The sequence below is a fragment of the Pinus tabuliformis genome, chromosome X (genome assembly GCF_031772625.1).
Source record: "Pinus tabuliformis cultivar Carrire ecotype Pingquan chromosome X, CPIR1, whole genome shotgun sequence".
Lineage (NCBI taxonomy): Eukaryota > Viridiplantae > Streptophyta > Pinopsida > Pinales > Pinaceae > Pinus > Pinus tabuliformis.
This window is the reverse complement of record NC_142308.1, coordinates 1204420516-1204441543: the sequence shown is the minus strand read 5'-3', so window position 1 is coordinate 1204441543 and position 21028 is coordinate 1204420516. Positions and strand designations below refer to the sequence as shown.

The window sequence follows — 21028 nt, the reverse complement described above, 5'->3', positions numbered from 1 at the left end:
CTCATTATGAACTGAACACGTCATTTACATGAATAGAACATAGGCACGGAGGAAAATAATCCATCTCACAACCACTCAAGATGAAATCAAATGACATCCAATTAGCATATTTATAATAATTTTCCTTTACTTTAAACCTATATACGTTACACCTTCATGGATTTCAACATAATTAATTGAAAATAGGTTTAATATTTGTATTTTCACCTCTTCATCTAGTTCACTAAATGTTAGTGAATAATTTGACATGTTGACTTCCATTCATTAAGCTTTACAATATATATCCAAGACCTCCCTTATTATTTTCATCTCCTACTGGTGCATTGACCAAATATCACAATGTTGTCTACAAAAAGAGGATTTCTCAATATGAAATTTTACTACTTTTATTTCTCTTTTTCTCGCATTTTTTATTAACATGCTTAAACATAAAACCACTAATAAAAAAAATAAAAATGGGATAAGTAAAATTGTCATATGGGTTCCCTTAGGACACTAGAAAACTCAAAAGGAGTTTCAATTGTGAGCATACCATAAGAGAGAGATGATAGGAATCCCATGAAACCTTATATTATTCAAATTCATCACTATCTAGGGTAGCAACAACCTCAGTTATAACCAATTCACTTTTACACAACTTTTGGCTAAATCAAGTCTCATCACAACTATTGAGGATTTCTAAACATTTATTGAGTGCATTTTTTCTTATGTTTTTGCAACAACATAATGGATTTGGCCATTGAAAAATAATCCAAGTTATTCATCTGAATGACACTAGAAAAACGTAACTTTAAGCATGTTAGCAATCATATTTTAAATTACTTAATAAATAAGATTACATAAATACATTCTTCTAAGTTCTTCAAATGTTACTAGATCTTATTTTTTAGGAAAATAACAATAAATTTAAAATTTAAATATGCTATTATCTTTTTAGGTAGTCTAGATTCTTCAACAATTTTAATATATCTCCCTCCAACATATCATAAAAACAAAAGAAAAACTCCAATGTCAATCCATCCCTACTGTTTTTATCCTTTTAAAGGATGAACTAATTAACTACTTTTGATTCTTTCTTTGCGAGTTATGCTTCCAAACTCTTTTTTCATATATTTGTTTATATCACTAAAAAACGTGGACTTTTATCTCATTTTTTTACAATTTAATAAGATAAGTGATCCCTTTACATTAAACATGTTTAAGCTTCTTCCCACATGACTCATTGAAATTTTCATATAAGAGATATGGGTGATATATATATATATATATATATATATATATATATATATATATATATATATATATATATATATATATATATATATATATATATATATAACAAAACCTTTTAGAAATGTATATAACATAATGTATTAATTACTAAATTCAAGATATTCACATGAGTCAAGATGGTCTCGTTCTCTATGGTACCCTTCTCCCAACAGCTAGGGTTTCCCTAGCCACAATCGATTCCTTTGTTTGCTAGAGTTGCCTTGAAAGCATTCCCCTCAAATATCTGTACATGGATTTCAGCTAGCCTATTCATGGTTGTTGTGTGGTTTTCATGTGACTACTTCAAGCTTCTATTGATGTTGTCCTCAACATCTATGTTTTGGTAGATTGATAATACAAGGGTATTCCATTGATCGTTTTAAGAATAAGTCTTGTGTCACCATATGTTGTTTAGTGGGCCATGTGCTTTAATAGGGGAAAAATAGGTTCCCCAAATAAATTTGTGAAGAAGGCAAAATCAAACCCTTCTTTGGATCTGCGGTTTTCCTGAACAAAAAAACTGTGTTTCTCTTGAAGGAAAAATTGTTAATGGGAAAGTTCATTGGTTTGTGGCCAAGTTATGAAGCTTTTGAAGACTAGGTTTTTGATAACTAGGAAAATCATGAACTCGAGAGCATTTACTACTATGGAAATGGGTATTATCCATTTCTCTTTGAAAATAAGGAAGAAAAAGATAAGATCTATAAGTGAGGTCCCTATTTCATAGGCACCAAAGGTTTCTTTCTCACTCATTGGTCTCTAGAATTTAATCCCATGATGGAAATATCATTTTCACCTATGTGGACCATACTTCCTTTAATCCATCTTAGTTTTTGGGGTGAAGGCATTTTTAAGGTATTTGGAGATAAACTTAGAAGATTTATTTCTTGTGATTTGAAACATGGGACAATTTTATGTGCCACTGAATATGTGTTAAAATGGATTTATCAAAAGGTCTCCCATAGCCAATTCAGCTAAATATGGATGGTTGGTGTCATCTCCAAGTTCTAGCTTATGAACATGTTCCTTTTAAATATAATATGTGCCACAAGTATGGACACTGTGAAAATCTTTCCAAAAGACTTCAACTTCTCAAAGCTCTCCAAATGCTCATCTTAAGGAAGATTAAGGAGAAACTATGCAAGGATTCATTCCCATTAAAAGGAAGCATAAGAAGAGTGGATGTAAAAATTAGTAGACATATAAGGTGGAATCTAAGCATCAACCCATTTCATCAAATAACTTTGAAGCCTTGAATGCTCCAAAGGAAGAAGATGAGAATCGTAAGGCCCAAGCAGATCAACTAAACAATCCTATTCTAAAGGATCCTCCTAATTTGATTAACGAAGAAAAACTATATCATGACCCTTCAAGGAAAACTCCTACGGTGGGAAACCTTTCCCCAAAGGTCTCTCCTTGAGTACAAGATGAAGAAGTTGGTAAGGTGGCTAAGAAGAAGTCATCCTCTTCTTCCCTTGCCTATTTAGATGTGCTTAAAAGGAAGTGTTCCTCCCCATTGGTAATAAGAAGAAATACAAATCATAGGAGGAAGAACTCATGTCTTGAATTGTGCGGGCCAAATGATGGACCATATTCTAGTAATTTATAGAAATGTTTCATTTCTACATTTTATTGTGCAAGAGAGTTGTTTAAAGATACTCATGCTCTCATGAAGAAGTACGCGTAAAAAATATAAGACTTAGTTTTGGAACTTTTCCCTTCTTACTCTTTTTGGGAGGATGTTGGTTTCTTTATTTTTTGTAAATGTGCCATTAGTCGAAGCTAGTCAAAGTGGCTCACAAAGAGGAGAACATATTGTAACTGATTTCTCAACTAACTTCTACAATCAAGTGCATATTTTAATATAATTTCTTCTCATTTATGTTAAAAAAATGATTAATCATTGTGTCAGTGAAATAGATAGTTAAAGATGCACATAATTAAGGTAATATGAGATAATTAATATTTAAACAAATTAATGATTTATATGCGAATGATGCATATAATCAATAGTTAGTTGAAATATTTCATACGTAAATTGTTTCATGATAAGAGATAATTAGGCTGTAAACAAATTGTCATTTATGTATAAATGACGTGGATATTGATAAAATTGAATATTCTAATTAATATTGTATAATAAAAAAAAGAAAAATGAATCACATAACTTTTATAAGTAAATCTCTTCATAATAAGAAATAGTTAGGATGTAAACAAATTGATTATTTATCTATGAATGGCATGGATATTAATAATATTTATTATTCTCATTAATGTTGGATAATAATAAAAAATAATGAATGAGATAGTTTGTGTGTTTCCTCATCATAGAAAAGTTTATAGGTTTCCTTATTGTATTTTTTTTTGGTTAATTTTTAATTAAAAAATACACATACATATATTTAAATTAAAAAACTATGAATGGAAAAGTTTGTATGTTTCCTTATTGTAGAAAATCAATTTACAAGTGCACTCAAAAATTATGAGTGAGATATGGTAAAATGAAATACTATTACATGAAGACATCTTCATGAAAGCTTATTGGACACGGTAAACTTATAAATACTAATGTTGTTTTTATATAGAGATGTTAATCACTATATCATATATATAATTATTGATTATTGAATTTGACAATGGAGGTTAATTACTAAATTTTACAAAGATGTATACAATAGAGTGCGTTGATTACTGTGTTGATTTTATGATACGTGTATAATAATTATTAAGCCTTTTAGATATATTTGGAATTAAATGTGTGGAAGATGGAGATTTGATATATGTTAATATAATTAAATAAATTTTAAAGAGTTAATTATAGTGTAAGGATAAAAAAAATAGTATTAAAATGTATTAATCAAATAAATTTTTGAGTATATATTGAGTAATCATTTGTCATTATTTTTTTTTTATTATTGATTTTAATTCTTAGAAGCTTGTTAACTGAATTTCTATAAAACACATTGATTTAAGTCATGATAATCAAAAGAACAACATACGAGTAGGATAAATGGGATAAACGGGTCATATGTGAGAAGGTAATAAAACTAAAAAAATAATTTTATTGTTATCAAAATTATAATAGGTAATGATAATTAGATTTAGAACAAAATTTTAAGGTTGTTATGTTTTTTGTTTGTTAGTCTATTTGGTGTAAAGGGGTGGGATTAATTTGTGGTTTGAGAGAACTCCATTCAGGGTTGGTTGGGTTTGTGTCTATAGGTTTTCAACTAGTGACATTTTCATTATAAAGTGTCTTAACCAACACTTTGTAATCTTGTCAGGGATTATATGATTGTGTATTATTAAAATTAAATTAAATTAATCTAATTCTTTTTTTTAAATGGAGATAAAGTTTCCATAATGACTTCTTGTCTCAGCCATTACATTATAATCAAAATGGATAATGATAAATTAATTTAACTGTTTCAAAAAATACATTATACTCAAAATTAATAATGATAGAGTCACTTATAGTTTTAGCCCCAAGGGTTAGCTCAATTGAGGACTTTTTCTACAGAGAAGTCACATGTTCAAATCTCTCACGCTCTCAGGGTCAGGCTTTATAGTTGAGCCAAAAGGAAGTGATCCCTTCCGATGGATTTTCCTAGTACAAATATTCCATGGATATAGTGGTCACCGATCTTGGGGGTAGTGAACAACATAGGAAGGAAAAAGAAGAAGAAAGAGAAAAAAGAGAAGAAAAAGGAAGAAAGAAAGGAAAAAAGAAAAATAAAGAAAACAAATAAGTCATTGATATTAAATTCTAATTTCTATTTCATTGTCTTTATAGTCATAATGTAAAAATGGTTACTAGCATGCCTATAAAGAAATTGTGAAAAGAACACATATAAAATGAGACTTATAATTTAATAAATCATAATTACTAATTTATCATTTTTATGACCATAAATATAATAAAAATGATACTTAACGTATTTCAGTGGGCCTAATGGTTAAGATCATGTGTTTCCCCATAAGAGGTCGTAGGTTCAAATCCAGAGAAGGGTAGAGTTTATATGAGCCTATAAACTTTAATAGTCAAGACCTTAAAAATAAACATAATTTCTCAACTCATAATGAGCATAAGAAATTATAAATATAAATTTTATTATAATGTGTTAAATCAAATTTTGAAATTGAAAATATAACCTTTAATATGATATGATATAAGTTATAAATATAAATTTTATTATAATGTGTTAAATCAAATTTTGAAATTGAAAATATAACCTTTAATATGATATGATGTGATAAATCCATCGTTAATGGCACTCATGGAAAATAAATTAGTATTAAAGTCTGTTGAGTGATATGAAGTGGAGGGAAACAATGAAAATTTGTAGTTGAGAATATAACTTTTAGAATAATGAATTAAATTTAATTTTGACATTAAAAATATTCATGTTTTAAATATTCAAAAAATAGAGTAAAGAAGTTTATGGAAGTTTGCACTATACTTATTTAGATTTATCTAAATTTATTGATAAAGTATTTTTTAAAAGAAACTTGATTACATAATTTTTTTTGCAGTCTACATATAATTGTGTCTAGAGGATTTACAAGGAGTATAGGGGTAATGTGTAGGTGTAATTCAAGAAAGTTTGTAAACAATTTTACATGTGAGCTTGATATGTTGAATTTATAATAATATGCCCAATTTAAAATACAAAAATTAGTAAACATTTACACACTGGTTAAAATTAATATAGAGCCCAAAGGATATGTTGTAGTGTCCATAAAAAGTTAAAATAATCAAAATATAAAATTCAAATTTGTTACATTGTAATTTTGTTTTTATTAATAAATTACAAATAAATTTTTAAATTAAAAAAAAAAAACATAAGATACATATTAAATTAAAATATATAAGTAATAACAATAAATTAAGATCTATTTTACCTTATACAATAGAATAATGATTATATAACCATATTTAAATTTAGTTAATTATAAGAACATAAACTTACAATATAATAATATGCTTAATCATGGATTTTCACATCCACTTTGCATAGATATTATAAACTTGTAGGTAAGCTTTGTTACAATACCATGACCCATCAATACAACATGCCCAAAAGCATATATATATTATTAGTTTAATATATATATATATATATATATATATATATATATATATATATATATATATATATTATAATTACTTTTGAGATATATCTACACCTTTATCAATGAAAATATATAAGATATAAATAGTAGCTATAAATTAATATCTATTTCACCATATAAATTAAAATAATAAATTTGTAACTATATTTCAATTCCATTGATATGCACAAAAAAAACTTAATTCTTACAATATAAATATTTTTAACCATAGACATTCACTACCACTTTATCATGAATATTATTAACCATAGCATACCATGGGCCAATACGATGGCTCATCAATACCACATGCCGAAAAACCATCCCTCATTTCACAATCAAAATAATACTTACAATTAATAAGACTTTTAACTATCGATACTCACCCCATTTTACCATGTATATTATTAACCATACCATACTATGGGCCAATACCATGGATCACCAATACCACATGCCAAAAATCCATTTTTTTAAAATTTAATTTTATGATATTTTTGGGCCAAAAGACACTCTCCATCCGAGTATGGAAGAGTTGTTGTAAGGTGTAGTTATATTATGTTATCTAAACATTTTGATCTGTCAAATTACATAAAAATAAAAAATAAAATTATTTATCAAAACATTTTGACTTAGTGAAATTATATAAAAATAAAAAATAAACTAAAAAAAAATTAATAATTAAACCAGCCTAGATCCATCTTAACTCGAGATCTATCAAGCTCAAGAGGGATCAAATTTCTGGAGGTGCAAACATTTCTTCAAGTTTTACACTAAAAAAAGAGTTTTGTACCTTGAGAGATTTTATTCCTCTCGGCCTTTGATAGATTCATAGTTAATATGAGTCTGGAATTTTGTACCTTGAGAGATTTGATCAAATTTCTAGAGGTGCAAACATTTCTTCAAGTTTTACACTCAGAAAAGAGTTTTGTACCTTGAGAGATTTGATTCCTCTTGGCTTTTGATAGATCCGTAGTTAATATGAATCTAGACTAGTACTTATTCGCCATTTCTTAACAAATATTTTTATAAACATTTACATCTTACTATTATAGGTAAACAGTTGTACCAAACTTCATTAAAAACTATAAAAAACTTATCCTAAAAATGATAGTTTCCTTCCTCAACAAAAGTATTTGTAGAAATTTGATACACATGTCAAGAAATAACAGTATTTTTTCATAAAAACCTAATAAGAGTAATTTTTCCTAAAAATTTAATGTAAGAGATAGAAAATGAGATGTTATATATGAATAAAGGGTTGATGAACTTAGCGAGATATTGGTGAGGCTTTAACAAAAACAAGTATAGTTAATTTCCAAGTTTATGATTGATTTTTTTAAAATCAGGGTAAACTAGTAAATTGTGGATTAATTTGGGCATAGGTAAATCAAAAGAAAAGATTTCATGTGGTGGGAGAGTCCACATTTTTGGACTTATAAAAACATTATATGTATTCCATGAAATATATCAAGAATCTAATAATTTAACAAGTGAAGTTGCATGACAGTAAGTCCTGCCTTGAGCAGGGAGTCGGGTTTGAACAATACATTTAGCTTTAGCAAAATGAACTAGATATGTGGGCTTGAACCACACATTTATATTTAGAACCACACATTTATCTTTAGCAAAATGAATGAGATATGTGAACCATGCACGATACTAATTTATGTTTGTAGCAAAGATGATGGCAATACTAGTTTATGTTGTTACTACAACTTGTTATATATGATTCATCTGTTGAGCTTCATACACCATACAGAGAGAGAGGAGAGGTTTCACATGCCTCATAGAGAACAGTTAACACACACCACACGGAAAGACAGTCAGTGAGGGGAAGGCAAGTTGAGACATCATTAAAGACATACAGGGAGGGAAGGAAGTGAGGGATTTTGAACACGCTATTTGAAGAAAAAAGAGATGGGAATGTAAACACATGAAGGGGGATACTGCTGGTTGATCTTCTTAAATGGATGCTAGGATTGCTACTTTTTATGGTGTTACCTTTGCTGCTTCAAGATATTCTGGCTAGACTCATGGGGGTTGAACCTAACTTCGCTTGATTGCTTGGCTTGATTTATATGGCAGGTTTATCGCTTTATGGCATATGAAATAGGGACAAACATTGATCACCAAATGAATTCTCACGAACAGATTGATTGTATAGCAGAGCTCCCCGAACCCCCTAGAGAACTCATCATTTGTTATATTGGGGAGAACCAAATTTGTTGTTGTAAGCAATTTCGCCTTTCATTTGTGTAGCTCCATTCTATTAAATATGTATCAATAAATAAAAGCTTTAGTTAAAAATTACAGAGACAAGTACAAAATAACATCAAAATTGGGATCGGCTATTTTGTTACTTAGGTTTGGAGCATCTACTTCCTCATGAAATCAAGAGCTAAAATTTAGCTAGCTAAGGGTGTTGGGTTAAAAGTGGTGGTTTTCAATAGACTTACATGTCTAGTACTAAGTTCCAGAATCTAGCTCTAAGCATATGTAGTTGATAAAAGTGAGAAATTTGCCACTAGGAATCCTTGTTCACTTTGCTTTTAGTTGCTACCACTTTGAGTTTTATAGACCTTTTGCAGTCCCAAAAAGCCATGGTGATTAGGTAAGAAACTGACGATTTCAAGTAATTGGAATTTTAATTACAGCTGAAAGCCAAACGTCATTATTATTACTAAATTTTTGTTAGTAAATTTGTTGAAATGAGAAAGATGTTATAACTGAATGAAATCTAGTATTTTTTATTGAACGATTGCACCTTGATATTAGTCATAGTTCTTGATATGATCTTTTAGTATTCTATTCTCGATTCAAATTTGAGTATCTCCATTCAAGTCTACTTAGTAACAAGATAACCATAGTGGAACCTACCGCTGAACGACTGATGGTTTCCTATTTAGATCCTGATGATTTCTTATGCCTATGGATGTTAGAACCGATAAGACAAAGAAGAACCTCATTGGAATGGAATGATGATGAGAAACGCTTAACTCTACGGAACAATTAAAGTGACTACTTGGAATGGGTGGGATAATAATTGGTTGGATGGCTGGTGAACTGGTTAGCTTGGTGGATGGGAAGTTTGCTGGTTGGGAGAGGAACCAAGATCTGGTTGAGAAAAAGAAAGAGAGCAAGGATGGGATGGGAGAAGCAACTTGGGTTCAGCCAAGAACGAAACATAGTGGGCGTCATTAATTACGTTATTATTGCCCGCCTTATCCTTAATCACTACCCTCATCAAACTTACTGCTCCTTCGACATCTCCCTACTGGTGTGAGAGAGATTTCTGCCTGCCTTCATCGAAAATACTATTGAAAATAGCAACAAGAAATGTTAAATATAGAAGTGCTAAAAATAGCACTGCCATAAATAGAATTTCAGGATACCTTCCTATTTTAGTTAGTCTTTGAACTAAAATAGAGAAGTAAAATTTGAATTTGATCTTAACAGTTGTTTGTAAAAATACTAATTATTTCATGTTGAGTTAATTAGTTGTAGAAAATCAAACATGAAGTCTATGTGAGGACATGCAACAATTATCCCATTAATTGAGGGATTTATCTCTTAGTTAAAGAGATAAGGATGACTTGTAATAATTTAGCTCAGTTAACTGAGTTAAGTCCAGTTAGATTAGTTCAAATAGTTTGTTGAACTAATTGTGAGTCTAGTTAGTTAATGCATGCATGCATGTAATTGCTACACTTCATATAACTGAATATTCTTTCATAAATAACTCATGCATGCTAGTTCAGATAGAGACCCAGTTGAGAGTAGATAATGGGACAGTGTACTATCAGTTGCAGGAATATTCCTTGGAGGATATCTCTTACATGCAGAAGGAATTCATTCCTTGGAGATTTCGCAGTGATTTTTGGGTTTGGTGAGTGTGTGATGTGGCCAATTCACATAGGTGGAAACATTGGACCCCAAGAGAAACTGCGCAAGGAAATAGGAGGCTTGGAGGGCTGAGGGTAGGCATATCTTGTGTCCATTCAACTTGTGAGCTATGTTGTTTGACTGTGCAGAGTGCAGGATAGCTTGTGAGTTAATTCTTTGTGTAATATGAACATATTTCCACTTGTATGATATTACTGAGATAGGGGTTTTGGGCTAAGGCTTTCCCCAAAGTGTTCTTCTGTGTTCATGTGTGATTTCTTTCTCATTCTCAGTTATATGTGTTCTATTTGATCTTGCTCAAATTCGATTAAGCTTCCACAAGTTTGTTGTAGAAGTAAATCTTGTATTTTTCTTTAGTATATTGCATAATCTATTGATCTATAGTGGGAATTTCTACAATTACTGCTTCGGCCTGACGAACTGCCTGAGAGGAGATATCTTGCTGCCTCCTCCTGCCTGCCTGCTTCGACCTGATTGAGACCTCTCTCAAGCGATAACCGTCTCGATATTTAGACCTGGACATCTATTTTTATGCAACCAACTCACAAAATAGAAGAAAAGATAGATAAACACCTTCAAAATCAATATCTTGGAGGGGGCAACCTCCTTTACATTACACAAATGAAAAATTCTTGGATGATACAAATGAAAAAACCTTCTTTCTATATATAGGATTCTAAGGGGTCACAATATAATCAAAGAAGACATAACAATAATAATATAAGGGCACAATAATAACAAAATGGGGACAATAGGGGCAAAACAATAATAATAAGGGCTACATTGACAATAGTAATGGGGGAATCACTAGTATTATAGGGACCTAACATGACCCTGTCCTTCAAAAAAGTGTTGTCCTGAATGCTTGAGTAGTTCTGGATGCTTTTGTATAAAATTCTCATCCTCCCATGTAGAATCTTCAGTGGGTAAGTTCTTCCACTTAATGAGATACTTAGAAATTTATCGATTTCGTAGCTGTTGAGTTCTTGTTTCTGTGACTACTTCAGGTTTCAATATGACTTTTCTTTCCTTGTCAAGTTCTGGAGATACTGTTTGAACTGGTATTTTGTCACCTATAACCTTCATTAAGCATGAAACATGGAAAACTAGGTGCACTTGGGAAGCTGCAGGAAGCTCCAATTTGTATGCCATAGTACCAATATTTTGCAACACCTTGTATGGACCATAATACTTTAGTGATAATTATTATCCTTCTTAGCTTGCTTGAGGGACATTTTTTTATATGGTTGTAACCGTAGGAACACCCAGTCACCTACATCAAAACTTCTTTCACTACGATGTTGATCTGCCTATTGTTTTATTCTATTATGTGCCAAAGTGAGGTTATCCTTTAAGAGTTTGAGAACCTGTTGTTGATGCTCGATGTGATTTTCCACTGTTTGAACCTTAAAATATTCTCTTAAATATGATGTGAGGGATGGTGGATGATATAACCATTCAGCTAGAGGCAACCATTTGATCCATTGTGTCTGTTTATCAGACACAAAGCAATGAAGATATCCCTCCAAACATTGGTTTATTATCTTATTTTCCCCATCAAATTGAGGATGATAAGATGAGTTATGAGTTAACTGAGTACTAATACAAGAAAATAATTATTTCCAAAAACATTCAGTGAAAATGAGATCTCTGTCATTTACAATAATCTTTGGGTTTCCATGTAGATTTTGAATTGTTTCCATAAATGCAATAGAAATTATACTTGCTTTAAATGGATGCAATAATGCACAAAAGTGTGCATACTTGGTAAGTCTACAAACTACCACCATGATGACACTCCTTCCTTCAGACTTGGGTAAATTGTGATAAAATCGATTGAAACCTTCTCCCAATGTTGGCTTGGAATGGATAAAGGTTGTAATAGACATGGGGTCTTAATTGTTTTGACTTTATTTTGTTGGCAAACCAAACATTCTCCAATAAACTTTTGAATATCTGATTTAAGACCATCCCAAAAAAGCTCCTTCTTAACCCTATGGTAAGTTTTCAAAAATCCTAAGTGCCCTTCTAAGGGAGAGGTGTGCAATTCCATAAGAATCTTTTGTTTGAGTTGGGAATTCTTACAAAGGTATAAGCGACCTTTGTACCATAACGAATCATTTTTTTAGGTAAATGTATCAGATGTACTGGGATATTGTTGTAACTTTTGAATAAGTGCCCACACTTATTTTTCATTCTTCCATTCAACCCTTGCTTCATTTATCCAATCTGGTTGGATAATAGAAATGGTGCAAAGTAATTCTTCCACATCCTCATCCTTTCTTGAGAGTGCATTTGCCATAATATTTTGCTTCCCTTTTTTCTAGATGATTTCAAAGTCATAACCCAACATCTTTGTGACCCAATTTTGTTGCTCTTCTGAAGATAATCTTTGTTCTAAGAAGTATTTAATACTATAATGATCTTCTTTTACCTTCAAGTGTCTCCCCATTAGGTAGGGTCGCCATTTCTTAATTGCATGTAGTATTGCCAACATTTCCTTCTCATAAATAGCTCTGCGTAAATATTTTCCTTTGATTGGACGACTTTCGAAAGCAATGGGTCTTTCTTCTTGCATTAAAACAACACCAATTCCATTTCCTAAGGCATCACATTCCACAATAAAGGTTTTTGTGAAGTCTAGCATAGCTAAGACCGCTGCTTGGCACATTACCTCTTTAAGATGTTCAAAGGCTTTCGTTTCTTCTGGAGTCCATGAAAATGGATCTTTCTTCAATAATGTTGTTAGAGGTGCTTCTATTCTCCCATAATTCTTAACAAACTTACGATAATACCTTGTCAACCCGGGAAATCCTCGTATATTCTTTATGGATGTGGGTATTTTCCATTACTTAATGGATTTAATTTTGCTAGGGTCTACCTTAACACCTTCATGAGATACAATATGATCTAGATATTCCACCTCTTATACTCCAAAGAAACATTTGGATCTTTCTGCATATAGTTGTTTCTCGTCCAATAATTTGAGCACCCTGTCAACATGTTGAACATGATCCTTCCAAGACTTCCTGTAGATTAACTATATCATCAAAAAGTACTAACACAAATTTTCTAAGGAAGGGTTTGAAAATGGAATTCATCAAACCTTGAAATGTAGAAGGTGCATTGGTAAGGCCAAAAGGCATGACGAAAAATTCATAATTACCCTCATGAGTTCTAAATGTTGTTTTCAAAATTTCTTCAGCCTTCATTCTGATTTGATGATATCTTGAACGAAGATCCAACTTTGTGAAGTAAATTGATCTATGTAATTCATACAATAATTCATCAATGACAAGAATGGAAAATTTATCTTTAATGGTGAGCTTGTTGAGCTCCCTATAATCTAGACACATGCGCCATGACCCATCCTTCTTGTGCACCAATATTCCTCGAGCAGAGAAAGAACTTTGACTAGGTTGAATTATACCAGCCTCCAGTAGTTTTGCAACCATATGTTCAATTTCACTCTTTTGGGCATAGCGATATCTGTAAGGTCTAATGTTTGGAGGAACACTTCTTGGAATCAAATGAATAGCATGATCATGATCACGAATAAGTGGGAGGCCTTTGGGAGTCTCAAATACCTTGGAATGATTGTCCAAGACTTTTTAGACATCTACAGAAATAGATGATTTCGATGTGGGAACCTCTAGCGAATATAATTGTGCAATTATGCCTCATTGTTCTTTATTTAGAACCTTTGTCATTCCATTAGAGATGATTATATTTCCCGTTTTCCCTGTGATACCCCTTAATTCAACTTCCTTTCCTTCCGAAGAAAATTTCATGAAAAGTTCTTGAAAATTAAAAGCTATTGTACCCAAGGATTGTAGCCATTTGACTCCTAGTACAACATTAGAAACACCCATTAGAATGGAAAGCATTGGGCTATTCAATACATATTCTCCCATGGATATCTTAATATTATGGCACTTTCCAGAGCAATTTATGGTTCCTCCAGTTGCAACCATCACTTGGCACTCTGGTGCTGGATATAGGAAGCAATTCAATTCCTTGGCTATGTTACAATGAATAAAATTACGGGTATTGCCCGAATCAATCAACACTATTACCTTTTTCTTCTTGATATGTCCTTCTATCTTGATAGTTTGAGGAGTGGTAATTTGGTCCAATACATAACAAGATATGATCGGATTCATTTATTCTCTCTAGGGTTTGTTCCTAGTGTATATCCTCTTTTTCTGATGTTTCCTATTCCTTTTCTTTCTCCTGTTCACAATCTATGTAAAATAATCTCTTTCGAGCACACTTATGACCTTTAGTGTATTTTCTATCACAATAGTAACAAAGCACTTTTGCTCTTTTTTCTTCCAATTATTGTGGTATCAACCTTGTAGGTTGTGGAAGGCTAGGAGCAACAACACTTCCATATTTATATTTGTGAGTGGTTGGCTTCCTTGTTGCCATAATTTTTCTTTCCATTTTTCTTGCCAACCTGTATGCCTTCTCCAATGAATCAGGTTCCCAAAGGCGAACCTCATGTTGGATGTTATCCTTTAAAGTCCCTATGAACACATCAATCCTATGCTCATTCGAAATATCTTTTACCCTTATATTCAATTTTTGGAAGTCTTCAATGTGCTCCATCATTGAATCCTTTTGTTTGAGATTTATCAATTGGCTAAAAAAGGTGTTTCTTTTGTATCGTCATAATGTGCTATCATTTCTTCCGTAAAAATTGCCCAAGTCACAATTTGTTTACGAGAGAAAAGCCATCGATACCACATAAATGGATTTGGTTCCAAATATAAAGTTGCAATGCGTACCTTTTGTGTGTTCCACACGTTACGGAGATTGAAATATTGTTCCATTTGTAGTATCCATGTTACGTGATCCTTGCCATCAAAGTTCTTCATATCAATCTTTGGAACGTGGTGGGTTTTTTTTCCAACGTTAGAGTCTATGAAATCATGATTAACATTTCTTTTGTTTTCTTCATGAGTTTCCTCTACTACCTTTTCTCCATTAGGAAACGTTTCTTGTAGCAACTTTGTCAAATCTTCTTTCAAAACTGCCATGTCTTTCTTAAAATCTTCAATGTTGTCTTTCATACCATCTATCTTAGTTTCCACACCTTTCTTTAAACCATCCATCTTAGCCTCTGTTACTTTTTGTGAGAGTGAAATTTGTTTCACTTGGTCTCGTAATTTTGATATATCATGTTGCATTTCTTCCTCTTCTTCATGAGTCATGCTAGAGATTTTAGGTTTCTTACTAGGTGTTTCCATTTCCTTTCTACAGGGCATCAATTAATGATAATAATGCTTCTCTATGCCCTTTAAATTCCTTCAAACTAATTTTTCAAGCCAAAATTATGCAAAATTAAAAAAAAAAAAAACTACACACCTTTTTCACTTTGTAGGAGCTCGATATTGAATGTGTTGTATCTCTATAATTACAGATCTCCAAGGTTTGAAATTGATTCCTATGGTAGCCCTATGAGTCATCATTCTAAACCCGCAAGTCTGATCAATATTGGATTCTCCAAGGAATATATATGCCAAATCTCCCACGATAACCTTATTATAGACTAGTTCATTAGAGTTAAATTGTACGAAGTGCCACATGTCATGGTTTCTATCTTAGAACCTAAAACTGATACATAAAAAATTACAGGCCATCCTCTTTCGGTAACATCTGATTAAATTTAAATCTAATGCTCAAAAAACTAGTTATGATGATTTTCCCCAGGTCGCCTGTTTGAGATATAATTCAGGATCCTGCAAAAACCTTACCTTCTTTTGATCATATCTTCAAAAATATAGTGAGACAAGATCAGAAATTCAGACCCGAGGTTCAAAGCGATTTCAGCTCAAATGGGTTTTTCTTTTTGCTTTTGAAACATCGCAGAAAAAAACGTTATAGCGAAAATCCCACGATGACCTGTTTGGAGCAGTGGAACCCTAGAATCCAAAGCTCTGATACTAAATGTTATGCAATCAGCTCACAAAATAGAACAAAAGATAGATAAACACCTTCAAAATCAACCTCTTTCAGGGGGAAACCTCCTTTAAATTACACAAATGAAGAATTCTTGGATGATACAAATGACAAAACCTCTGTTCTATATATAGGTGTCTAAGGGGTCACAATATAATCAAAGTCGGCATAACAATAATAATATAAGGGCACAACAATAACAATATTGTATTTTATGGGGCTCAATAATAACAATATGCGGACAATAGGGGCACAACAATAACAATAAGGGATACAATGAAAATAGTAATGGGGGAATCACTAGTATTATAGGGATGTAACATCTATTGTGACCTTACAATGATGCGCTTGACACAGATGGCTTCGGAAACTAACCCGTCATGAAGGAGGACACAGTGGAACCTACCTACTGCGATTGATCTCTCCACCTACTGAGATCTTCTAGAGACATTGATTTATACAACCCTGATCTATATTACCAAGATATCAATTGATATATAAATAAATCTATCCTGCTTCTCGCTTGATATATTATATCTCTATGATTGAGAAGAGATCTCGCTACCTACCTTAGATATCTATCTCTTTATACCTGACGAAAATGAACTTGACATGGCTTGTGAAGATGATTTACAAACATGGATGACTGCTCGCTACTTGAATCACCCCAGTTGGGCTGGTCCAAGAGCATCTCGATAGGGTTTCCAAGGTTGACAATGATGAGAGTGGGTGGGCGACATTTCTTTCTCCATTAGTGATGTTACCACTAGCTATAGAGGCTTTGTTCTCAGTGAGTCGATCCAAATTGTATCAATTTGGCTGGTTCAATTGCACGCAATAGTGAAGGAGTCAATTTTTTTGTAATTTTATGTGGCTTCAGTTCAGTGAAAAAGAATAGGAAATTATTTACAGAATTCTTTGATTTATGATGGAAAATGGAACGCAACAGAAACAACACACACAGGAAATCAAACATAGATGTGCCATGTATTAATCAATTTTTTTCTTAATAGCCTAGTTATCCTGTCATGAGCTCCAAATGATCTGAATTTGTGTAGGTTAATCTGTTTTACATATTTTATTACAATTTATCAAAATTATCATGCATATGAAACATGTGTAGCCAACTTATTGTCCAAGCATCCAATAGTCGTTTCAGGATGTCACTAGATAAATATTGAAAGGGCATCATGGTTAGAATACCTTGAGACATGTATAACATGATTAAAGCGCATCAAGGTTAGAGTACGTTGAGATATGTATAACATGATTTTCGGCATGCAGAGCTATGGGAGCCACTTTCTAGTGCTGGGAAAAACCAAACTGCAAACCTCCAATGATTATTATAGCCCATTCTGCATAATCCCTCCTATAGGAGACAACATGATTAAGATATTAATTTGTTATTTCTTTTAAAAACAAAAAAGAACTACAAGCCTCCAATGCTTATTATAGTCCCTTTTGCATAGTCCCTCCTACAGGAGCCAACATGATTAAGATATTAATATGTTATTCCTTTTAAAAGCAAAAAGCAAAGAAAGATTTGAATTAAATGCATAGTGTGATATAATATGATACACTTAGTTAGATTCGTGAGGATTGAATGATAGCCCTGCTGCAGGAGCAAACCTGATTCAATATTGTAGAGGAAGATGAAGAAGACATTCTTGAATAGGTAGTATTGCAATATATTGTTATTCATAGGCAGTGATAGGGTGGTCAAGCCTCCCAGAGACAACCATGTGCGAGAGTAGATGGAGACAGCCAAGTGATTTGGATAACCATGTGGTGTTGTGTAGTTCGATAGCTCAAGGTGTATGTGATAGTTGAACATAACACCAACGTCTCTGCAAGAAATGTTTGTGCAAAATAAATGTTACTCATTAGGTCTAGCATTTAATACTAAGGAAGTAATGCCAGCATTACTTCCTATTGGAAAATAAGAATGAGGTGAATCCTTTCAACTTAAGAAATTTTATGAAGAATACGAAGCTTTATACGAAGAATATGAAGCACGACTTAGGAAAGAGGCCAAATAAGATCACAAAAATTCTTATTGGTTGAAAAAAACATTGTAACTATTTGATAGGGTAAGTGGACGGTGAAGAGACAACTTTATGAAATATAAAATCAAAACTTTGGTTAATTTATGAAGACACTAATATTAATACAATATTAATACAAAATATAGATTACTATAGTCCCATACCGCAAGGACTAATAAGAGCAAAAACTGCAATGAGAGGGTCCACATCTTGAAACTTATTACAAAAAAAAATGTTAAATATATCCCGTGAAATTCTTGAAACTTGAAAAAAGAAAAGAAAGAAAGTTAAGTATATCCCATGAAATTAAAAGGAGAATAAGCAATACTCGCCATCACTTAAAATACAACCCAATACCACAATATTTACAAATTGATAGACGATCATGTTTGTCTGGTGACCGTGCGACAATATAACGATTAAAGTGGGCCGACCATAAATACATGGGCACAGTAAAATAGATCTATTTTCGCGCTTCATAGTGCCCATATAAATACATCGACAACGTAAACTCTAGAGGAGCGTAAGAGCTTTGGCAATACAAGGGTTTGTTTCGAGCTATTTTTGGGCTTCTGTATTTTACCGTATTAGATCACAACGGGTCTTTGCTTCTGGTAGGGCATTTAGACAGAGAAACATGGAGTACACAAGATCTCGAGCAACAGGTGCTGAGAGAGAAAGGGACGGGCAGAGGTCCGTACTAGCCAAGCGACCTCGCGATGATTATGAATATGACTTTACTCGTGATCAATCGTTGTCTGGTGCTTATATTAATCGTAGAGAAGATCTCAGGCTTGCTGAGAGAGGGGATGACAGATTAGGGGTTCGCTTATTGGATTATCATGTTCGTGCTCCTGCTATTCCTTTTCTTGATGATCATCGTTTTGTTTCACAGAGTGGGGCGCTTCCTTCTTCAAATCCGTTAACTGTAGATGAGGGTTTGAATTTCAAGTCTGATAGCCGTAGACTCGACCCTGTAATTGGGAGGAGGGTGCCTGTGGATGATGTTCAATATCTACCAGAAGATGCATCCAACACGCTGTTTGTGATGGGTGTTCCAAGTGATTGCACTAGTAGAGAAGCGGAGCACATATTTCGCCCATTCCGTGGTTTCAAAGAAGTGAGGGTTGTTAAAAAGCCCAAGGAATCGAAAAAGTCTCATGGAGGTGGAGAGGGAGAAGCGGCGACTCCTATCGTTGTTTTGTGTTTTGTGGAATTTGATAACCATAAGTGTGCCGCGATTGCCATGGAAGCTTTACAAGGGTATAAGTTTGACGAAAATGACAGAGATTCGCCTTCGCTAAAGCTGCAATTTGAGAGAGAGAGGAGTAGGTCATCCTTTGCGCACGATCAATATCAACGTCGCAATTATTATCGTCATCGTCGGTGATTTTGTGAGTGGGACGATCATTTTTTATGGTGGGCCGGTAGAACTCCAGCGCCTGGACTACGATACTTCGTTCCATTCCATTTTATTTTCAGGAACCATAGTTAATGTTCAAGGGGTATTTTTAATTGCGAACCATTTCTAGTTGTTAGGCCCGTCCGTTGTCTATTTTAAGATGGGAGATAGTTAAGACGTTGCTCGTAACAGATTTTCTCGGAATTTACAACAATCGCATCTTAAAGTGCCATGCTACAGTAACTTAATTGTTTCGATTATAACGCCTTTATTACCATAATTTTTCTAACTAGCATTTGCACCACATGCTGTCAGGGAAACGCCTTAAGTAGGTAGCTTATATGGAAGAAGAATATAAATGAGAAAAAATTTCATATGTTAGGTGATTTAACTATAGCCAAATTTAAATGAAAAAACAAATCTAAATGTGAAATGTAATACAATCAAACAATTTACTTAAACCAAAGGCATGCACAACTTCCTTAGAATATGATAAGTTTATCTTTATATTTCAGGTTACAGATACAGTGCTAAAGTTAAATCAGGCAGTTCTGTTTTATTTTTTGTGTCTTTTTGAATTCATTTTTTATCAGTTAGATAGAGTGCAGATCCATATATTTAACAGCAAAGCAGATCTCCTAAACCAAACTTCTTCTCTGGCTATTTTCAAAAGAACGAACACAATAGATTGCGAAGCTAAGACACCAATGTCCCAAGAACCAGAAGAGATGAAGGAGATGCAAGACAAAGGAAGTTGGAAGACCGTAGAGAAAAGAAAGAAAGCTACAACACCAATCTTGCCAAGAAAGACGAGGAGCCAGACAAGTAAAAATTAAGAAAATTGTAGGTCCGATAGACCAATATGGTCTCAGTGGACGTTAACCATCATCATCATCATCATATATATATATATATATATATATATATATATATATATATATATAAACCCTATGTGTCACTTATAAAAGAGAGTGACAGTATCACTTCCCTTCCATGCTGAGCTAGGGGCATGGAGTGTGTCTCTCACCGCAATATAATAAGAGGTATAGAACATGTTGTAACATGCACCTATATAAATCACACAATAAACTCAATTACAATTCTAAATGTAAGATGCACCTATAACATAAAAGTCGGAATGTATGATGCACTTGTCTAAATGACATAGGAAACTCAATCACAAAATGCTCTATATGAGAACCAAATCAAAGAAACATTAAAATGAAGCCCAACACATGCCAGACATGAAAAAGATTTTTGTTGAACTACCAAATGGCCTTGGAATCTTAATTGAGATTAGGAGGGACTGAAGATAATATACATGACA

The 21028-nt window shown here is 32.7% G+C and overlaps 1 protein-coding gene across 1 annotated transcript; it reads left to right on the top strand.

Moving 5' to 3' along the window:
• Window positions 1-18936: 18936 nt before the first annotated feature.
• LOC149144285 (nuclear speckle RNA-binding protein A-like) lies at window positions 18937-19689 on the top strand. Its single transcript, XM_089452109.1, has one exon. It carries the CDS (start codon window positions 18937-18939, stop codon window positions 19687-19689), a length of 753 nt encoding a protein of 250 aa, XP_089308235.1.
• Window positions 19690-21028: the final 1339 nt, after the last annotated feature.